The 22,580-nt window shown below is 40.8% G+C and overlaps 1 protein-coding gene across 1 annotated transcript in view; it reads right to left on the bottom strand.

Annotated features, from left to right (window-relative positions):
* The window catches only part of cspg4 (chondroitin sulfate proteoglycan 4), a 107,302-nt gene that overhangs the window by 7,633 nt on the left and 77,089 nt on the right, over positions 1-22,580 (bottom strand). The window contains exons 4-9 of the mRNA XM_023984813.2: positions 17,953-18,423; positions 13,254-13,430; positions 10,581-10,779; positions 8,172-8,303; positions 6,388-6,548; positions 172-355 (exon numbers count right to left, since the gene is read on the bottom strand). Of these exons, the coding sequence (XP_023840581.1) occupies positions 172-355; positions 6,388-6,548; positions 8,172-8,303; positions 10,581-10,779; positions 13,254-13,430; positions 17,953-18,423 (1,324 nt within the window). The remainder of the gene's footprint in view (positions 1-171; positions 356-6,387; positions 6,549-8,171; positions 8,304-10,580; positions 10,780-13,253; positions 13,431-17,952; positions 18,424-22,580) is intronic.

Here is a 22,580-nt window from a genome sequence, read left to right as displayed (position 1 = left end):
AGAATAGAACCAACGGAATAATCACTAGTGCTAGCTAGTACACAGTTATCTGCATTTTCAGATGTTGTGAAACGCCTTGAATTCCATACAATGACTGACCTGGACACCATTTTCTTTGGTATCCACCACTTTTGACATGGCACCTGCCCAGATCCATGTGGCTCTACCTACCTCTGTTCTTCCAGAGCTGTGAGGAGACATTGTGGCTGGCTGCGTAGTAGGACACGGTGATGGGGAGGACGTGATGCACAGCTGGGGCCGGAGGGGAGGAGAGCAGGAGCTCCACAGAGTCCCGGACCACCCAGAAGGGCTCCTCAGGCATCTGGTGCTCGTAAAAGACGGCCCCGGACTCCAGCTGTGGGGAAGAGCAGAGGATAGGACATTGTTCATTAAGGCAACGTTTAAAATGTTTAGCAACAAAAATTAGCATTTCTCATTAGACAAGACCAGGTAGTTCCTCCCTGTTTCAGCATGTACTCTTCAGTTTGGAGCTTAATTAATGAACACGACCCAGGTAGCTGTGCGTTTCTATGTGTGTGTGTATATATGTTTGTCAGTGAGTGAGTGAGTTAGTGAGCGAGTGAGTGAGCGAGCGAGAGACGAGTGAGCGAGCGTGTGTGTGTGTGGGCGTCATGAAATTATACAATAACTATGAGGTTAAAGTGCAGCCTTGGTGAACCGTGTAGAAATTACAGCACTCTTGTACATAGTCACCCCATTTTAGGGGCCAAAATAATTGTGACAAAGGACATATTCAGATATATTTTATTTGAAAAGATAAGTAGTTGAATATTTTAATGTATTTGGAAATACACAGTATTTTCAAATACCATTTTTAAATACTTGGGTTAAATGCATGCGAGTGTATTTGAGTCACTGTATTTTAGTATTTGAAATACGATTTAGCAGCATATGATTTATACAAATATGTCACGCCCTGACCATAGAGAGCCTTTTTATTCTCTATGTTGGTTAGGTCGGGGTGTGACTAGGGTGGGTAATCTAGGTTGTTTTATTTCTATGTTGGCCTGGTATGGTTCCCAATCAGAGGCAGCTGTTTATCGTTGTCTCTGATTGGGGATCATATTAGGCAGCCATTTCCCCACTGTGTTTTGTGGGATCTTGTTTATGTGTAGTTGCCTGTGAGCACTCCATAGCGTCACATGTCGTTTGCTCTTTATTGTTTTTTTGTGCGGTTCACTTCTAATAAAATGTCGAACTGATTTCACGCTGCGCTTTGGTCTGAATGTTATTACGACGATCGTGACAAAATAACCATTCAAACGCTCAAATAAAAGTACTTGTTTTGGGCTGTGCATTTGAAAATGCTCAATGGCTATGAGGTTAAAGAGAAAATACTCAAATACAGATTTTTTTTTAAATTTGAAATATCAGATAGTCAAATACACATGTATTTGAACCCAGGTCTGGTGTGCGTGTGTATTACTTTCAACCCAGTCAACATAAGCACCGTGTCAGTGTTTACTTTTAAACCCCTGTAGCTGGTTTCTGTGTGATGAGGATGATAAACATAACCCTATGTGAGCCTGGAGATTAGATGGAGTAATTAAGATCAACAACTTCTAAATAAACTTTTGATCAAGTGCTTTTCTGATCTTGCCTGTTTTGTGATCTATTTTATTCATTTGTGTCATGACGATTTGTGTCATAGATTTTTATTTGTGGCTGGACATGTTCATGATCTTCATTTAGCATCCTGTATTGTAAGGTTAGATTACCACTGAACAATGGAGGTTGGCGGCACCTTAATTGGGGCAGGACAGTCTTGTGGTAATGGCTGGAGCAGATAGGTGGAATTGGATCAAATACACATGTTTCATGCCATTCCATTAGCTCCTTTCCAGCCATTATTATGAGCCGCCCTCCCCTCAGCAGCCTCCACTGCCACTGAGCTAATGTAGAGTGTTGAAGATAGATCTGGGCCAGTAACGAGACTTGGAATGTGATGGAAGGTAGACTGGAATGTGCCTATGTGTGCTTCTTTGAGGTTACTGTGTCCTGAGCTGAACTTTTCAACACCACTAAAACTTGTCCGCAACATGCCAATCAACCACACATGGGAGCATACAGTGCACTAGGAAAGTATTCAGACCCCTTGACTTTTTCCACATTTTGTTACAGCCTTATCCTAAAATAGATTTTTTTTTAAATCATCAATTTACACACAATACCCCATAATGACAAAGCGAAAACAGGTTTAGACAGTTTTGCTAATTTATTAAACATTAAAAAAACAAATACCTTATTTACACCCTTTGCAATAAGACTCAAAATTGAGCTCAGGTGCATTCTGTTTCAATTGATCATCCTTGAAATATTTCTATAACTTGATTGGAGTCCACCTGGGGTAAATTCAATGGATTGGAGATGATTTGGAAAGACACACACCTGTCTATATAAGGTCCCACAATTAACAGTGCATGTCAGAGTAAAAAAACAAGCCATGAGGTCGAAGGAATTGTCCGTAGAGCTCCAAGACAGGCACAGATCTGGGGAAGGGTACCAATACATTTCTGTAGCATTGAAGGTCCCCAAGAACAACACCTCCATCATTCTTAAATGGAAGAAGTTTGTAACCACCAAGACTCATCCTAGAGCTGGCCGCCCAGCCAAACTGAGCAATCAGGGAGAAGGGTCTTGGTCAGGGAGATGACCAAGAACCCAATGATCACTCTGATAGAGCTCCAGAGTTCCTCTGTGGAGATGGGAGAACCTTCCAGAAGGACAACCATCTCTGCGGCACTCCACCCACCATGCCTTCATTGTAGAGTGGCCAGACTGTGCCACTGATGAGTGGCACATGACAGTTCACTTGGAGTTTTCCTAAAGGCACCTCAAGACTCAGACCATGAGAAACAATATTATTTGGTTTGAAGAATACAAGATTGAACATTTTGGCCTGCATGCCAAGCGCCACATCTTGAGTAAACCTGGCACCATCCCAAAGGTGAAGCATGGTGCTGGCAGCATCATGCTGTGGGGGATGTTTTTCAGCTACAGGGACTGGGAGACTAGTCAGGATCGAGGGAAAGATGAATGGAGCAAAGTACAGAGAGAACCTTGATGAAAACCTGCTCCAGAGTGCTCAGGACCTCAGACTAGGGCGACGGTTCACCTTCCAACAGGAAAACGACCCTAAGCACACAGACAAGGCAGGAGTGGCTTCGGGACATGTCTCTGAATGTCCTTGAATGGTCCAGCCAGAGCCCGGACTTGAACCCGATCGAACATCTCTGGCGAGATCTGAAAATAGCTGTGGAGCGACGCTCCCCATCCAACCGTGAGAGGATTTGCACAGAAGAATGGGAGAAACTCCCTAAATATAGGTTGCCAAACTTGTAGCGTCATACCCAAGAAGACTTGAGGCTGTCATTGCTGCCAAAAGGTGCTTCAGAGTACGGAGTAAAGGGTCTGAATACTTAGGTAAATGTGATATTTACATTTTCAAAAACACTTTTTGCTTTGTCATTATGGGGTGTGGTGTGTAGATTGATGAGGGGGAAAAGCTATTTATTCAATTGTAAGAACAAGGCTGCAACAAAATGTGGAAAATGTAAAGGTGTCTGAATACATTGTGTAATGCAGTATGCAGAGTCTATTTTGTATCATTATTTTTCGGTTAAGCGGTTAGTGGTTAGCGGTTAAGAATGTTGGGCCTATAACCAAAAAGTCACTGGTTCGAATACCAAGCCGACTAGGTTAAAAATCTGTCCATGTGCCTTGAGCAAGGCACTTAAATCTATAAACAAAGGGGCTTGTAGACAGGACCCCTACACCTAATAATGGTGATGAGTACAGATGAAAATTTAAGGCCCAAGCAATGTTAACCCAAATTACTCATGAAAGTCGCTTTGGATAAGAGCATCAGCTAAATTATTAAAATGTGAATCATGTTGTTTTAATATCCAAGAGTTTTTTTTTTAGATGCAGATGAATTTTGTGATTTACATACACTACCGGTCAAAGGTTTTAGAACACCTACTCATTCAAGGGTTTTTCTTAATTTTTTACTATTTTCTATATTGTACAATAATAGTGAAGACATCAAAACTATGAAATAACACATTTGTAATCATGTAGTGACCAAAGAAAAGAGTTAAACAAATCAAAATATGCTTCATATTTGAGATTCTTCAAATAGCCACCCTTTGCCTTGACAGCTTTGCACACTCTTGGCATTCTCTCAACCAGCTTCATGAGAAGCGTTTCAATTAACAGGTATGCCTTAAAAGTGAATTTGTGGAATTTCTTTCCTCAATACGTTTGAGCCAATCAGTTGTGTTTTGACAAGGCAGGGGGGGGTATACAGAAGATAGCCCTATTTGGTAAAAGACCAAGTCCATATTATGGCAAGAACAGCTCAAATAAGCAAAGAGAAACGACAGTCCATTACTTTAAGACATGAAGGTTAGTCAATACGGAACATTTCTAGAACTTTGAAAGTTTGTTAAGTGCAGTCGCAAAAAGCATCAAGCGCTAGGATGAAACTGGCTCTCATGAGAACAACCACAGGAAAGAAAGACTCAGAGTTACCTCTGCTGCAGAGGATGAGTTCATTAGATTTACCAGCCTCAGAAATTGCAGCCCAAATAAATGCTTCAGAGTTCAAGTAACATACACATCAACATCAACTGTTCAGAGGAGACTGTGTGAATCACGCCTTCATGGTCAAATTGTTTCAAAGAAACCACTACTGAAGGACACCAATAATAAAAAGAGACTTGCTTGGGCCAAGAAACATGAGCGATGGACATTAGACCGGTGGAAACTTGTCCTTTGGTCAAGAGTCCAAATTTGAGATTTTTGGTTCCAACTGCCTTGTCTTTGTGAGACACGTGTGGGTAAATTGAATGATCTCTGCATGTGTATTTCACACCGTAAAGCATGGAGGAGGTGGTGTTATGGCATGGGGGGGCTTTGCTGGTGACACTAATTTATTTACAATTCAAGGCACACTATAATATGACTATGATTGTCACGTTCTGACCTTAGTTCCTTTTTTATGTCTTTATTTTAGTTGGTCAGGGCGTGAGTTGGGGTGGGCATTCTATGTTGTTTTTCTATGTTTTGTTCTGTTATATTTCTATGTGTTTGGCCTAGTATGGTTCTCAATCAGAGGCAGGTGTCAGTCGTTGTCTCTGATTGGGAGCCATATTTAGGTAGCCTGTTTTCTATTGTGTTTTGTGGGTGGTTGTTTCCTGTTTCAGTGTTTGCACCATACGGGACTGTTTCGGTTGTTTGTTCGTGTTTTGTTATGTGTTCATTTTGATTTATTAAAACTCTACTATGGACACTTACCACGCTGCACATTGGTCCGATCCTTGCTACTCCTCTTCAGACGAAGAGGAAATCCGTAACAATGATGGTCTAATGTCCATCAAATATAAAATATACTATGATTTGTTTAACACTTTTTTGGTTACTACATGATTCCATGTGTTTTTTCATAGTTTAGATGTCTTCACTATTATTGTACAATGTAGAAAATAGCAAAAATAAAGAAAAACCCTTGAATGAGTAGGTGTTTTAAAACTTTTGACCGGTAGTGTAAATTCACTGAAAACCCACACTAACACACGGTCATATTAACAGTATTGCACTTTTCATGTAGCCTAATTTTGGCCAGCTAATAGCCTAACCACCGATCAAGTGTCACGCCCTGACCTTAGTTCCTTTGTTATGTCTCTATTTTTGGTTTGGTCAGGGCGTGAGTTGGGGTGGGCATTCTATGTTTTTGTTCTATGTTTTATATTTCTATGTGTTTGGCCACGTGTGGTTCTCAGAGGCAGCTGTCTATCGTTGTCTATGATTGAGAACCATACTTAGGTAGCCTCATCCCACCTGTGTTTTGTGGGTTGTTGTTTCCTGTTGTGTGTCTGCACCAGCCAGAACTGTTTCGGTTGTTATTTCAGTGTTCATTTAATAAATATGGACACATACCACGCTGCACCTTGGTCCTCTCCTTCCAACAGCCGTTACATCAAGCAACATTATGGAGTAAACATTTAAATCCTGTTGCTGCTAGTTTATTTTGCTGTGTCAGTACTGGTCAAATTAAGATCCTACATTGGATGCATGTATTGTATGTAATCTTTCCTTAGCGCTCCTTTCTTTTTCCCATCAGCATATACATAAATATGGAACATAGCTTCCTGCTGACATTGGCTTGTCTCTTACAGCATTAGCTAAGTATTGGTTTCCAAACTCATCCTAAATTGAAAACCAGATGCACTGACTGGACACTTTTCGCACAGGCCAGGGAAGTAAATGTCATATCCATTCATTGGAATGTTCTTATAATAGAAGATGGCACAATGGAAATGAAATTATAATAATTCTCAGTCATCTGCGGATTCTCTGTCTTACCTCTGATTGAGAGAAGCGTGTGATCTCTTCAAACTGGTTCCTGTCGTTGGCTAAGATCAGTCTTCCCAGGCGAGGAGGCCTGACCAATGAGAAGCTTATCTCATCTCCATCCTCATTGGTAACTGCCTTCAAAATGGCACTGGTGATGGCATGTCTTGTTCCTATAAAATTGTAAAAATGGTACAGGTTCACTATAAGTGAATATAACGCAGGATATAAAACACATGCCCTGTCATTGTAGCCCTTAGCTTCTCATTGACACCTTTTAAGCCTTTAAGGCCAGACTTTCCAATAGCTCAGACACCAGAAGGATTGTCAAACGTTTGCCTGCCGATAGTACTTACTTAGCACCTCTGAACAGTGTCGGAAGTCAATCTCTTTTGTGTTCACACAGCAAAGACTTAAGTCGTCAGCCACTCAGCCTTGTTAAAATACACCAAACCAGAAGGTGGCAGTAGGGTTGTTTGGCAATGCATGTCCATGTGTGTTGCTTAGTTTATGGTGTAGATTCCCATGTTAGCTAGCTAATGTTGCTATTTTGTAGAAAGCACTTGTTGATACTAGCCAGATGGCCACAGCTAGATAACTACTTAGCAAGATGACCAAGAAACAATTTAATTCACTCTCCATAATCCCAGCGCCAGCCCATAGCCAACTGTTTAGCTATCTAGCTAATGTGCTAATGTTAGCATATTCGCTAGCTAGCACATCTTAGCTAGGTAGCTAAGGACACTGCACTAAAATGGCAGCTGTTTCATGGAAACTAATCCATTGTAATTTAATTATAATGTCAATACTAGCTACAGTGGTTAGTTAGCTTGGAGGAAGTATTCAGTGTTGTGTGCATTACCATCCCATAGCCTACATTGCATATGAAGTGTGACTGGCTCATGACATTTAACTGTGGATGTATGAAGAAAATGCCCTCTTTTTTCCATTTTGTTGTCACTCTTGCCGGCTCCCCATCTGGGGGTTCATGCGCTCTGATTGGCTCAAAGTCAAGTTGTTGGCCACTGACGAGCATTGCCATGTTCGTCACTACCGGGTTGGTACTAGTGATGGGAAAATGAAACTTAATGAAGAGTTGAGCATTTCCCACCAATTGTGTCGAAAATAGGTTCATTACCCGAGGCTTTAATCAACACTGTGTATATTAGTGGCACCTGCTGGTCAAAAGAACAGCAAATTATTATAGATGACGTCGCACACGCTGTAGCACGTGTGCAGTGTAGCATTTTTGTCTCCTACCGAAACCAATATCAAACCAATCAGGTGGTTGTTGATCATTGATCACGTGCTTCTGATAAAAGTGATACAAGCATCAGCATACTGCTTAGAAGTAAACTGCTTAGAGATTTCGACGCATGCCTCAGAGCTCCGGTATCAAACGTAACTAGCAGGTACCACTTTTATTCTTGCAAGAGAAAAAAAACGGCCTCCCACTGTGATAAGTACCTATCGGCAGTCTCGGCAGTGAGATTCTCGGTGTGTTTCATGCCTAAGTGTGGAATGTCAACATGTTGTGATTTAAAGAGGGGAAAATGATTAGAAGGGAAAATACTAGAAAACAAAGCTAAACATTACACATCCTAAATTGTATTCATTGTAGGCTACAAAATACCCATGGAACTATTTTTATCTGATATTGTGGCCTATTTGTTATCCAAACAAAAAAACAAAGCCATGCTGAGACATAATTTGAAATGGCCATTATTTGTTCATCATACATGTCTGGTCAAGTTGGGTTCACTACTTCATGATCCAGCATGCTTTTGGTAGCTCACCTGGAAAGATCATTAGCTCCTCCCCGGTTTCCATGGTGATGGTGAGCTGTCTAGCCGTAACGACAAAGCGGTAGAGAGGAGAGGTGTGCTCTCCGTCTGTCACGGTAAAACTGAAGTCTCCAGACTCCAGACCTGAAGGAACAGTTCAGAATAGGTTGACCATCAGAGTCAAAGATAAAGCTTACAAAGCCTAGGGAGCTAAAAAAAAAAAAACATGAGCTGGCGCACACCCAGAATAATAGCTTGTTTGGAGGTGGTGACTAACGGAAAATAAACTATAAACTATCAAAAATAAAGAAAGTCACACACTCCATGTATAAACTCCCAGCAATGTAATGGGTATTTACCAACGTTTCGGCATCACTGTGCCTTCCTCAGGGTAATGTCATGAATACTTTGAACCAGGTTATGTAGACAGACACACAGTGCAATTAGTGTAACCAATGACAATAGTGAGGGGTGTGTCATAATGATTAAGTTCATTAAAATTAATTAGTGAAACTGTTAAAAAATAGTATATGGCATATTAAGTATATTACACTATTGTTATCATATAGAAACATAATGGAATATTGTACATCATATTAGCATCAACATACATTATTCTTTCATTCAATTTCACATAATCATTTCATTTCATTTTTGTTACATGTAATCTTTTGGTTCAACCTTAATATATAATAAGAATCATCAACAGGGGGAACATATTAGGTGTACGCTAATAAGCTGGATTTTTTTTCTTCAGATTTATAAGACTTGTTCATAAAGGAACATTTGTTCATAAGAAGGGCCTGAGATCAAAGTCAATATTCAGACCACTAGGGGTCAATGTTTTTAGACAGGACATCCAGTAAGCCTCACTTTGTAGTAGTAGGATCTCGATGTGACCTCCTTTCCTTGGTAGAGCAACATGCTCAATGCCTGTTTATTTAAGGGAGGAGATGGGATGGTTAGCTTCAACAAAGTGAGCTGTTACTGGAAAGTCAATGTTCTTACACCTGATTGAGCTGCAGGGTTCAGCTATGTGTTGTTATAATTGTATTTTCGTTTGTCCTACGTAGGCTTTTCCACATGAACAGGTGATGAGATAGATTACTCCCTTGGTCTTGTATGAGATGATACCCCTAACAGGGATCTTTCCACCTGTATGTGGGTGTCTGAAGAAGGATGTTTTTATAGTGCTATTGCACTGTACGCATGAGCCACATTTGTAGTTCCCATTTGGGATAGGTGTCAAGAGTGTCTGAGTGGGCTCAGGGGGCAGGTCAGATCTCACCAAACTATCTCCAATATTGCGACCACGCTTATAGACCACCAGTGGGGGTTCCTTGAAGAGGTGTGTGATTTAAAAAAAATCTGATTGCAGAATATGCCAGTGCTTTTTCAGGATTGCTTTCCTTTTCTCCGAACCCTTGGTGTATTTAGTGCAAAAGACGGTTGCGTTGTTTTTCTGGAAAGCCAAGAACATTGGCTATCAAGTAGCAGCTCACTTTGTTGAAGCTAACCATCCCATCTCCTCCCTCAAATACACAGGCATTGAGCATGTTGCTCTACCAAGGAAAGGAGGTCACATCGAGATCCTACTACTACAAAGTGAGGCTTACTGGATGTCCTATCTAAAAACATTGACCCCTAGTGGTCTGAATATTGACTTTGATCTCAGGCCCTTCTTATGAACAAATGTTCCTTTATGAACAAGTCTTATAAATCGGAAAATAATTTTTTACAGCTTATTAGCGTACACCTAATATGTTCCCCCTGTTGACGATGCTCATTGTATATTAAGGTTGAACCAAAATATTACATGTAACAAAAATGAAATGAAATACAAAATTATTATGTGAAATTGAATGAAACAATAATGTACGTTGATGCTAATATGATGTACAATATTCCATTAGGTTTCTATATGATAACAATAGCGTAATATACTTAATATGCCATATACTATTTTTTTTAACAGTTTCACTAATTCATTTTAATGAACTTAATCATTATGACACACCCCTCACTACTGTCATTGGTTACACTAATTGCACTGTGTGTCTACATAACCTGGTTCAAAGTATTCATGACATTACCCTGAGGAAGGCACAGTGATGCCGAAACGTTGGTAAATACCCATTAAATTGCTGGGAGATTATACATGGAGTGTGCGACTTTCTTTATTTTGATGTTTTAAAGCCTAGGGAGCTAACACAGGTTTTCAGGTCTTAGAGAAGGTATACCAATTGCATCCTTAAAAAGAAAAGAAAAAGCTGCACACTAGTAGCTCCGATTAAATCATTTATTTACCAACATTTCGACAGAAAGATTGATTCATCAGCCTGAAAGTGAATTTGTGGCCAGTGAGTCAATTGGGGTCAGTGAGGTAGCTGAGGCTGTAGGTAGAAGCTCAAACATCCTTACCTTCATGGATAAAGACGACTTCCCCATTGTTAATTTGTGCCTGTGTGAAGTTCTGGATTTCTTCGTCAGGTTCCACCTTTAGTGCCACCAACCCATTGATGGTTGACTCGATGGAATAAACCAACTCGTTGATGGGGGTGTCTGCATCTTCTGTATTCAACATGCTGGTGGTGATGTCCGATTCCTCTCCAGCTAAAACCTGAAGAGAGAGAGAAGCCCAAAGAACAGAGCTTGGTCTTGGTTAAGGAAAGGGATACATCTCTATTAACTTTTGGTGAGTCTATTTTCAAAAAAACATATGTAAAACAAGATGTGCATTATTTTCAAAAGTTTTAAGTTTAGAATGTTTATCATACCCATTGTGATATATTCAACCGGCAACTATGAGAATGTTTCAACTACTTTTAATAGATCTGATTGAGCATACTAGTTAAGTTTTATATACCCCCAAAATGATATTGTATGTAGGCCTCCATATAATGGAATGTACTCTATGGACAATGTAAATTGACAATTGCTGCAAATGCAGCCTGTGCTCTGCCAAGCCTATTCTTTCTTACTGCTGTCTGGTGGTAGTACTGTGTAGGGTGGCAGATAGCCTAGCACTACTGTGTAGGGTGGCAGGTAGCCTAGCGGTTAGAGCATTTGGCCAGTAACTAAAAGGTTGCTGGTTAAAATACCTGAGCTGACCAGGTAAAAAATGTGTCCCTTGAGCAGAGTACTTAACTCTAATTTGCTCCAGGGGTGCTGTACTACTATGGTTGACCCAGTAAAATAACACATTTCATTGCACCTATCCAGTGTACGTGACAATAAAGTTAATATGTTTTGGGGGGTGTGTACACCATCAAACAATTAGTTATTCCATTAACTTTCCACTAGATGGCAACATTACCTCACTATCACCCAAGAAATTTCCCTGAGTCATTTTGGCAAGTTAAATTGTGCTGGAAATTGATTGTTTATATAACAATCAATGAATTTTACTCCTCAGGAAGAAGGGTTGCAAATTAAACTTGATCTGACAAAATGGATGTCTCATTTCTTTTGAAGCCAACAATATGATTCAATGTGTCAATGTTTTAATTGTATCCGTCTCCAAATCCCAGTAAAGAGAGAGGGAGAGAGAAAGCGATTGATAGAGAGAGATTAAATGAGAGAGAGAGGGAGAGAGATTAGAGCAAAAGAGAGGGAGAGGAGAGAAAGGGAAAGAAATAGAGAAAGAGAAAGATAGACGGAGTGCGAGAAAATATCCTAATAGAAGACAGCTGTAGCAAGGGCCTGGCCAACAGGATCTATGGCGATCAGAGAGTCACGACCGGACCATGTTGTTCGTCATGCCTGATCATCTGCTGTAGGTCACTATGCTCACATTTCCTGCCCTAAATCAGAAGCAGTGCTAGGGAAGCTAAGGAGAGAATTCACAGGAGGAGCTGGAGCTGGTATGAATGAACACTAGGCCTGCATGCGGACAGAGAGACATATCATTATATTACATTTTGTGGCCGTGCGAGAGACGCTGCGATTGGCTGGTTCCCTGGCATCGCCAAAAGCCTGAGGTCTTGTCATCTCAGTTTCCCCAAAATACAGGTTACCGTGGATACGCCGAACCACAGGGCAGAGTAAACAAAGCTGAATGACACACTCGGTTTCCAGTTGTATGTGAGATGATTATAGCTTTTTCCAGCCATTTTGTCTCTACAGTAAAATCTACATTCAGAATTTTTGAAACACTTAGGCCGTGTTCGAATATACCCATATTTCCGTTCTAAATAGTAGGCACTTTGGATATGTGAAAAAATTACTTTTTATTGAAATTTTGAAAATGTAGTATGCTTTAAATGCCAGAATGTCATACTCATTTAGTAGACTTCACTACACAATATTGAGGAAATAATTGTCTTTCGAGACCCACGTGTGTCTGACAACAGCTGATAATCAGTTGAGGGGATGCGCTGTGCCAAAATAAATGAATTGTGGGAATCAATGCAAATGCACATTAGATGACTCATTCTCAGTAGGATGTGCCTAGTATGATATTTGTTGCATACTGCATTCGTTTTACTAAACAGTATGTTCTAAATAGTATGTAGTACGATTAGTACAGAGTATGCAGTTTAAGCAAGTAGTAGGCAAGTCAGATTTAAGACATGGCCTTACTGTTTGCTTTCAAGAATTGACGGGTAATACAATATATCCATGACAGAAATTGGTAATGAACCTCAGGCCTTAAAGGGTTACTAATATAAAGTGTTGCCATATGTGTCTAAGGTATTACTTAATTAAGGTATTCATTATCAAGTACATTAATTAGTAAGATGTTTACAAACCAATTATGTCCTTCATAACTCATGGCAATGTGTAAATCACTTATGAATAGAGTTAATTAGCTATTAAGTTGTTTTCAGGCAACCCACTGAGAAGGCTTATCAAAACATAAATGATAGCATAGATGAACAAACGAAAAACAGACAAACAAACAAACACTGTCAACTTCTGACAAGTATAATGGTTTTGGAGTGTCCTAAATGTGTGCACTAAACTGGAGCATAAAACAAATGCGTTTGTATTGGTTCTGGTGAAATACAGTACATCGCAATTAAAAGGAGTTTGCACTCATCAAATATATAGTTCTCAGTAGGCGACTGTTGTGGTAAACCGACAGCTCAGTACCTCCAGTCCTGTGTTGCGTGTCAGTTTAGGTGCCTCATCGTTGACCGGGAAGACGGTGACAGTGAAGGTAACGGGGAGGCTGCGGCGCTCTATCTCATAGGCTGAGGCAGAGAGTGTGAAACTGTCCTCGCCGCTTTCCGTGCTGTCATGTAAGTAGTAGATGTGTCCAAGTTTCACCTGTAGAGAACAAAAGGGGCCGTGGGGGTCACACAGACTAGTCAGTTCTCCTGTCACACAATAGTGGTAGGCAAACAGAATTGGCAGAATGGACACAGTGGTGTTGTTTAATCCCAGTCTCAAGCAAAGCTATAATAGCTCCTGTGTCTAGGAATGTTTAGGCAAAATTTGGCAACCTTTGGGCAAAACATTTAGGACTAAGGTGATAATTCAAGATGTTGATCACTATCTTATCATGTTGGAAGTTTGTTACACTCAAACAAAAAGCAATTATTAATGTGTGTAAACTATATCATGCACATGTTTCAGAGATGGGTGGATCAACAATATTCTATCAAGGTCTTCATATCCCAGTATTTTGGAGTCCAGACAGACAATGGATAACTGTGTCTTTCTCTCCCTCTACTGATCAATAACATAGGTGACCCGTTTCAGGAAACTAGGCGTACAGTATGTCGCAAGTCACAACTTTGTTTTTAATCAAAATGCGTTTTTTTGGCAGAAATACCTTCTGGAACATATGAACTTTCATGCACCTTAATAACAAACTTGTATGCCATCTGTAAATACGAATACAATTGTTAAATTACGAGCCTTGTTGGTTAAGGCACAGAAAAAGTCAGCAACCTTCCCACTAGCCATGATTGGCTGAGATAATGAGTGGGCTGGACATGCCGAGAGAGGAGTTCGGATTGGGAAGGTTGCTGGTCTGCCATATAGAAGGCTTCTGTCTATTTGAGCTGGTGAGTCTGTGTTGGTAATCCTGTCGAACGCGGATTTAAAAAAATGTTATTGTGTAGTGGAGCTGTGTAAGGGTTGCTCTCCACTTTCTGGAGGTTTGAGTTTACAAATCAGTGGCGCGAGAGTATGATAGCTAAAGAGATGGAGAAAACACCTGTCTCCGGATTACATCTTCAAACTAAGGGCAACCGTGGCATGGCATCCGTGACATGGAGACTGATCCATCATACATGATGATGTATAAGGGTAAGATAGTCTAGCTAGCTACATTTTCAGATATTACACAATTCTCATTTAGACAAAGTGGTTTCATTTCAAGCTCAAGTGTACTGTTAGCTAGCTAGCGTTACGTGTATGACGTTATTATTCATATCCCAGAGCCGTTTGCTTTGCTAGTTAGAGCCTAATGTTAGCTAGCTAACATTGAACCTGGTTGGTTAGCTCCCAGCAGATTCATGCAGGATAGTAACAACATGATTTGGCACTATGTTCATTGTTGTTTAACTAGCTAACGTTAGCTGGCTGGCTCTTTAGCTAACATTACATTACGTGTGGGATCTTGCACATTGTTTACCTAGCTAGCTAGCTACATGTCTGAAGCTAAAGTGTACAACACCCGTTGAATATGGCCGGTGTCAGTAAACGTCAGCACAAAAGAGTAATGAAATTGTTGCCAGCAGAGCTGGTTAGGCTGTTTTCATGTTATCAAGAGGTAAACAAATCATCGGCCAGAGCGTCAAGTGTGCGTTCTGAACGCTCCAAGAGCGAAACGAGATGGGTGGGGCTAAAGCTTAAGAGGGTGTGAACAATGCTGAATGGGTGTAGACAAAGAAGAGTTCTTCAAAACGTTCAAAGGCCAAAAGTGAATTTACAGATTTATCAACTTTTCAAGCAGAATTACTTTCCCATTGTTCCTCAAAAATGCAGTGTATGATATACCATTTTGTAGCTCTAAGTCTCTACCTTTATCCAATGTAAAAAACACAATTTCAAATTTTGCTACATAAGACCAAATCCAGGTGGTGAGTCACATAGGCTACATGTTAAAGTGTAGGCCACTTCGTCAGATGATCTTGATGTTCTGATATGCAAATACACAGGTGAGGTATAGTAAGATAATACTCTAACAAGCACTCCGTATTCCCAGTCTCAGAGTAGGAGTGCTGATCACGGATCCGTTTCGCTTTTTAAATCATAATACCTAAATAAGACCGGGGGACCTGCTCCTAAATCAGCACTCCTACTCTAAGAATACAATCCTACAGTCCAACTGTTTGTGAATACAGGCCCTGAGTATTTGAGGAAATGCATACAGAAGCATTGTTTCCAATGAATGGGTAGGACTTCCTATTTAGTCTACATGCAGGGGAGCATGACTTGGTGGTGAGAGGGGCCTGCTGCACCACAACTGTATTAGGGAGATTCAAATTGATCCAAGATGGAAGCCAGCTAACTGGAAAAACACTAGGTTTCATTACTGATCGGAGAAAGTGAGCGGGAAAATCAGCCTCTGCTCAAGGACAATAAACAATGAATTGCTCTTGTTCGACATGTGGCCGTCACATTGTTCCATGCTGAGATACAATGTGGTGTTCTGATATTTTTATTGGGGACAGTCATTCAACTTTACCACAGTATGCGGGAGAGCTTTGCTAATCCAGGATAGTGCTTGTACAGCATCAAACAGGTCAATGCTCGGCTGCTGTGTGTGTTTGTGTGTGTGTGTGTGTGTGTGTGTGGGGGGGGCGGCATGCGTGCATGATGGTGTGGTGTGTTTGTGCATGCTTGCGTGGATGTGATTTTAATGAGTGCTTCGATCAGATGGAGGCTCCATGTTTATAGAAGCAACACCATTCCTGATGAAACTCCTCTCTCTGCACCTGGTTGAGCTTGTTTATCGTACCTTTGGTAGTCTAGAATGTTCCACTTCCAAGCCAGTTTGTTTACAAAGCTCTAAACAGTCAATATAGTGGCTCTTCTAGAAAACATTGTTTAAATTATCTCTGACCTTTCTGACACACCCTTCGTCATGTAATGTACTATGTTCCTATGTTACATGTTACAATACTACTTACTCTATGTTCTGTTCCTATGTTATATGTGCAGTACATGCAAGTAGCTATTTACATTCTTGTGGCCTCTTTAATTCATACTTATGATGACTACCAGTCTATAATGTGCCAACCACTTCAGCTACAGGAGTAAAGCTCCCCCACTCTCATTTTCTCCACTGCATCTCCTACATGCAGTAAGCTACAATACTCTGACATAACCTCACAAACCTCCACTGCTTGACGAAGAGTTTACCACGAAAATGTCTTTACACAGCAATTAAGCCAATATGAGTTTCGCGGAGTAGTGGGCCCTGAGCATGAAAAGCATCGCTGAGCATGAAAAGAACCACTGCTCCCACATGAGTGAGTCAAGAAATTGAGTCCAAGCATATCCATCTTTAATTTACAAACAATTACACTCTGCTTCTAATCCTGCCTCAACCGAGTCAGTCTGCAGATTTACTTCTAAACGTGGTACTCATTTGGAGAAGTGTTGTGTTTTGTCCTCTCAACTTTTTTTTGGTCGTCCTTGCATAACAGGAAACAAACTCACTGGCGATGTACAGAGTAGAGTGCACACAAAAATACACAGATCCAGAGAGAAAACGTGTCCAGGATGGCAGACGATGATGTTAAAGTTTCCCCCCCCACATTTTCTCCTCTAAAAATCAAAATCAGATTTAACCTGAATCATGGCTATGCGCTTGTCCCAGTTGAATTGAAACACATAGTGGGGTCTTTCAGAAAGTCTGTCTGGGAGCAAAGCGCGGGAGGGTTGTGTGCACATGCCTTATTATAGGAATACATGGGCCAGTTTATTTTGGCTTCGGGCTGCCGAACATCACCGTCAGTTTTTCCACAACCCTTTCAGAAGAGTAGTGTATGAGTGAGGAGAAGAGCTGAGCTATACACGTAGCAGGCAAGCCGTAAGTGGGGTGACTCACAAGCTCCACTAGGCTCCCTGGTACATACAGAATGCATGAGGCTTTTCCACCACAAGTGACCACTCATGTCTCCTTTTCATTCTTTCCAAGTGCTAGGCCTCAGGACCACATGGTTGGAGACGAGACAACTCACAGTCTCACATACTGTAGTTTCTCTCTATCTAATACGACGGACAGAATCATAAAACAGCAGAGAAGCATCGCACAGAATAGTGAGCAGCTACTGTGAAAAGAGTTACTAAGCAAACAACAGTAAAGTGAACTTAGTGTGGCCTTGGTTGTCTTCGCGAACAACCAGCAAGATCAAAGTCAGAGAAGGTGGATATTATTCTGTGAGCATCTTGTAATTAAGACACAGAAAATGCTATGGTGCATATAAATGATATGGCTTGTGGTCTGGTGGGACTCAGTTTGTTTCCAAACAAGTCAAAACGGAAAAGTCAAACTCCATTTTCAATTAAACTAACGAATCCCTTTTTGTGTTGTATTTTCTCATGGTTCCTTCTTTTCAGAAAGATTAACAAACAAATAACACTTAAAATGTGGGGAGAGAGAGTAGCTCAATTCCTGGCATCTAAATAGAAATGTTATGTTTTTTTTAAATCCTCGAGAATTTGAATAAATATACTGTCTTTATCACATACCAGAATTCACCTCTTAACAGTTGATATGGATATCTGTGTACTTTTAAATGAGCTAATGAACTAAATCAATCAATCAATCCATCAACAAACCAACCATCCCCCTACCCCCTCCAAAACGAAACCTATGAAAAGCACTCACCTCCTCCCAGGTAAAGAAGGTGAGCTCTTGTTCGTCACCATCCAAGTAGCGGATACCCCCATGCTGCGGTGGCTCCTCCACGACAAAGTCCACGTTGACCGCGCTGTAGAAAGGGTGAGAAATATTCAGGAGCTCAGTGGTAAGGGCCATCCCGCCGCCCTCCCTCACACTGAAGTTGAGGGCCTGGATGGGGATGAGGCGAGGCACAATGTTCACCATCATCCGGAGGTCATCCACGGTGGTGAACCCGTTGCTGACGTCAGCCACGAAGACGTCACTGCCCTGGATGGAGGCAGAGACATAGAGGATGCGGCCCCTGTTGACATCCTCCTGGGTGAAGGAGTGGATGTAGTCGAGGATGGGCGTAGCCGTACTGTCCGAGTGGTTGGTCAGCATGACCACGTGGCCCAGACGAGGAGGCTCCTTGATGGTGAACACCATCTCAGAGGGCAGGATGTCTGCTTGTTCCACCTGGGGGGAGAAAGTTGGGAGACCAGGTTCAGATTCACTTTCAAGTCTTGACTAACTAAATGGCCGTACTTACATGGTTGTAGAACACCTATGTAATAGCTATGCATTTACATGGTAATTACATGGACAGGTGCAGAGTGTGACTATGTTGTAAGTAGCCTACACATTGTTACATAGTACTTATAACTTACCATGTAAATACACATTTTAGGGACACTTATGTAAAGTTGGACCAGTTAGTTCAGTCAGTACATTCCATATACATTCAGTCAATTTGTTCCACCACCACTGTAAAAACCTTCTGCTACTAAGATGAGCACATCAATGTACTGTAGCATTTACTATGTCTTCCCTTATGTTGTATGACAGAAGTAGGCCTATATTTACAATAACAGTATACTAAAGGTTTTTACAACCTATAAATTCAGGCAATCGAATAAACAGACAGTCTCCACTGGCTTTGATTCATATGAATTACATTCGATGCACAATAGTTTTTCATCTAAAGCCCTCATAACTTGGTCGATTAAAGAAGATTCAGGGTCTGGCACTTTTGTGGCCTGATTGAAGCACTTCTGAAAACAAGCACCTTTCAAAATAGGCAAAAGCTGCATCTCAAAGCAAGTTGATTATTGATTATAGGTGATTATTTGAATCAGCTGTGTAGTGCTAGGGCAAAAAGCAAAATGTGCATCCCTATGGGTACCGAGGACTGAGTTTGGAAAACCCTGGGATAAAGGGAGATGCTTTGCCTCAGGGATAAATCATTTCTGGAATAGTTGACTGTTCTACCATCTATAACATTAGTCACAAATACAATTTTTTTTCTATGTGAATTAGGCATGGGGCACTTGCTATGACTCATAGCTATACGGTCTTAAAAAAACGCCCTATTTTTGGTCACTTGGGAAAGCTTGGTATTGATATCTAAAAAAATATATTATTTTACGCTAATTTGGTGCCAGGCGCGCCGGTTTTAGTGTGTCAAGAACTGCAACCCTGCTGATTTTTTTTCATGGTCAACAGTTTGCGTGTGTATCAAGAGTGGTCCACCACCCAACGGACATCCAGCCAACTTGACACAACCGTGGGAAGCATTGGTTCTCCAACTAAAAGTGAGAATGCACTTCAAGTAAGCTCCACAAAAGCCATGGTCAATAGGGCCACATTTAAAGGACAACCTGAGCTTCGTTCGACATTTCTCAATAATGCATTCTCAATGTCTGTACACCTTGGTCCTTCTTAAGTCAATACTGAGAAAAGAACAGAACAAGGTCCTCTGAGAAATGGAACTTTAAATATCAAGCACAATTTTCAATATGTTTCTTATTACTTCACAATGCGAGGTGAAAACAGGAATGCAATATGCATTGGAAAAAATGTAACTTCATCAATAGGCTCTCAAGATGAAGTGCACTCGTATTCATCTTCGAAACAACACGATTCCAGATATATCCGTAGGGTGTACTTCGTGAGTGTTTTCCACACTAAATAGACTATAATTAAGTAATAAACAAGATTAAAAGCGCCTTCAGAAAGTATTCAGACCCCTTGACTTTTTCCACATTGTTACGTTACAGCCTTATTCTAAAATTGATGACATAAAAACAATTCCTCAGCAATCTACACACAATACCCCATAATGACAAAGCGAAAACAGGTTTTTAGACATTTTTGCAAATGTATTATAAATGTACTACAAGAAATCTGCCTCCAGAAGTAAAAGCTTCTCCCAAGTGGGTGTGACACCTACTGCTTAGATTGCTTAGATTCCACCTGGCAATCTGTTCATCGTCTGCCCTGGTTGTCTTCCCCTGTCTGGTACAGGTACCCTCACCACACTCTCCCCACCTCTCTCCCAAGCTTTTGCTCACCTCCAGCACACAGGCACTGTTGGGGCGAGTGACTCTGAATTTACAATGGTTAATCCCTAAGTCGTTATATATTTTATATTCTATATTTTTCTTCTGCATTTGACTATTTTTCTATTTGCCTCATGACTCCTGCATGCTTTGTTGACTCCGAACTTTCTTTCCCCAACCGTGGGACAGACTATGTTTGTTCCCACACTCGGGACTCTGACTCTATTGGTTACACACACAGACTTTTGGCCTCCCATCCTATTCTAATCACCTCTCGCCGGCTTTGTATTCATATTACCTCATGAAATTGCTGTACAATATGATCTTGTTGCCATCTGATGCACATTCAGATGTCATAAATCAGCACTGCAGAGCTCTCCCTGTCCTATGCTGTGCCTTGATTGTATTACTGTTGATGATATCTGGAAATGTGCATGTACACTCTGGCCCATCTACTGTTGCTAGCCCCAATTCTGACTTGTTCTCCGATATCTGCTTCACTGATTTCTGCTCTCGTAAAAGCCTGGGTTTTCTGCACGTTAACACTAGAAGCTTATTACCTAAAATAGATCAGTTGAAAGTGTGTTCACAGCTCCAATCCAGATGTGTTGGTCATTACTGAGACGTGGTTAAGGAAGAGTGTTTTAAATACTGATGTTAACCTTTCTGGTTATAACCTTTTTCGGCAAGACAGATCTTCCAAAGGTGGGGGAGTGGCAATCTTTACCAAGGATCGCCTTCAGTGCTCGGTTGTCTCCACCAAGTCTGTCCCCAAACAATTTGATTTGCTGGTGTTAGATTCTGGGTTAAACTTGGAACATTGTATACTCAGAAGTACAGTATCTAAGAGAGATAGAGACTGGTTTTTACATCAGAAGTTAACTTCTTTGGGGTAGGGGGCAGTATTTTCACGTCTGGATGAAAAGCGTGCCCAGAATAAACTGCCTGCTACTCAGGCCCAGATGCTAGGATATGCATATTATTAGTATATTTGGATAGAAAACACTCTGAAGTTTCTAAAACTGTTTGCATGATGTCTGTGAGTATAACAGAAGTCATATGGCAGGCAAAAACCTGAGAAAATAATCCAACCAGGAAGTGGGGAATCGGAGGTTTTTAGTTTTTCAACTCTTTGCTTATACAAGATACAGTGGAAATGGCGTCATGTTGCACTTCCTAAGGCTTCCACTAGATGTCAACAATCTTTAGAACCTTGTATGATGCTTCTACTGTGAGGTGGGGGCGAATGAGAGGAGATTGAGTAAGGTCTGCCATGAGCTGACCATGCGCTGACCATGCGCGTTTATGTGAGAGTTAGCTTGAGTTCCATTGCATTTCTGAAGACAAAGGAATTCTCCGGTTGGAACATTATTGAAGATTTATGTTAAAAACATCCTAAAGATTGATTCTATACTTCGTTTGACATGTTTCTACGGACTGTAATATGACTTTTCATCTGAACTTTTACCTGGACCTGCCCGCGCGTCGTGAGTTTAGATTGTGTACTGAACGCGTGAACAACAAGGAGGAATTTGGACATAAATTATGGACATTATCAAACAAAACAAACATTTATTGTGGAACTGGGATTCCTGGGAGTGCATTCTGATGAAGATCATCAAAGGTAAGTGAATATTTATAATGCTATTTCTGACTTCTGTTGACTCCAACATGGCGGATATCTCTTTGGGTTGATTTGTCGTCTGAGCACCGTACTCAGATTATTGCATGGTTTGCTTTTTCCGTAAAGTTTTTTAGAAAAGGAGAAGTGGATCTAAAATTCCATGTATAACACTTGTATTTTCATCAACATTTATGATGACTATTTCTGTAAATTGATGTGGCTCTCTGCAAAATCACCGAATGTTTTGGAACTACTGAACATAACGCGCCAATGTAAACTCAGATTTTTGGATATAAATATGAACTTTACCGAACAAAACATACATGTATTGTGTAACATGAAGTCCTATGAGTGTCATCTGATGAAGATCATCAAAGGTTAGTGATTAATTTGATCTATATTCCTGCTTTTTGTGACTCCTCTCTTTGGCTGGAAAAATGGCTGTGTTTTTCTGTGACTTGGCTCTGACCTAACATAATCGTTTGGTTTGTTTTCTGTAATGACCTTAGTGATCACTATTTTACAGCCTGTGTTCATAATGGCTGCTCAGTGAAAGGACCTGTCCTGATTTGTCATAGACGCCTGCTAAAAAACTTCAATGAGCAAGCCTTCCTTCATGAACTGGCTTCTGTAAAATGGTATAGAATCAACTTGATCCCCTCTGTCGAAGA

This window comes from Salvelinus sp. IW2-2015, linkage group LG4q.1:29, assembly GCF_002910315.2.
Source record: "Salvelinus sp. IW2-2015 linkage group LG4q.1:29, ASM291031v2, whole genome shotgun sequence".
Lineage (NCBI taxonomy): Eukaryota > Metazoa > Chordata > Actinopteri > Salmoniformes > Salmonidae > Salvelinus > Salvelinus sp. IW2-2015.
Note: the sequence above shows the minus strand (reverse complement) of the source record. Positions and strands in the feature narration are given on the sequence as shown.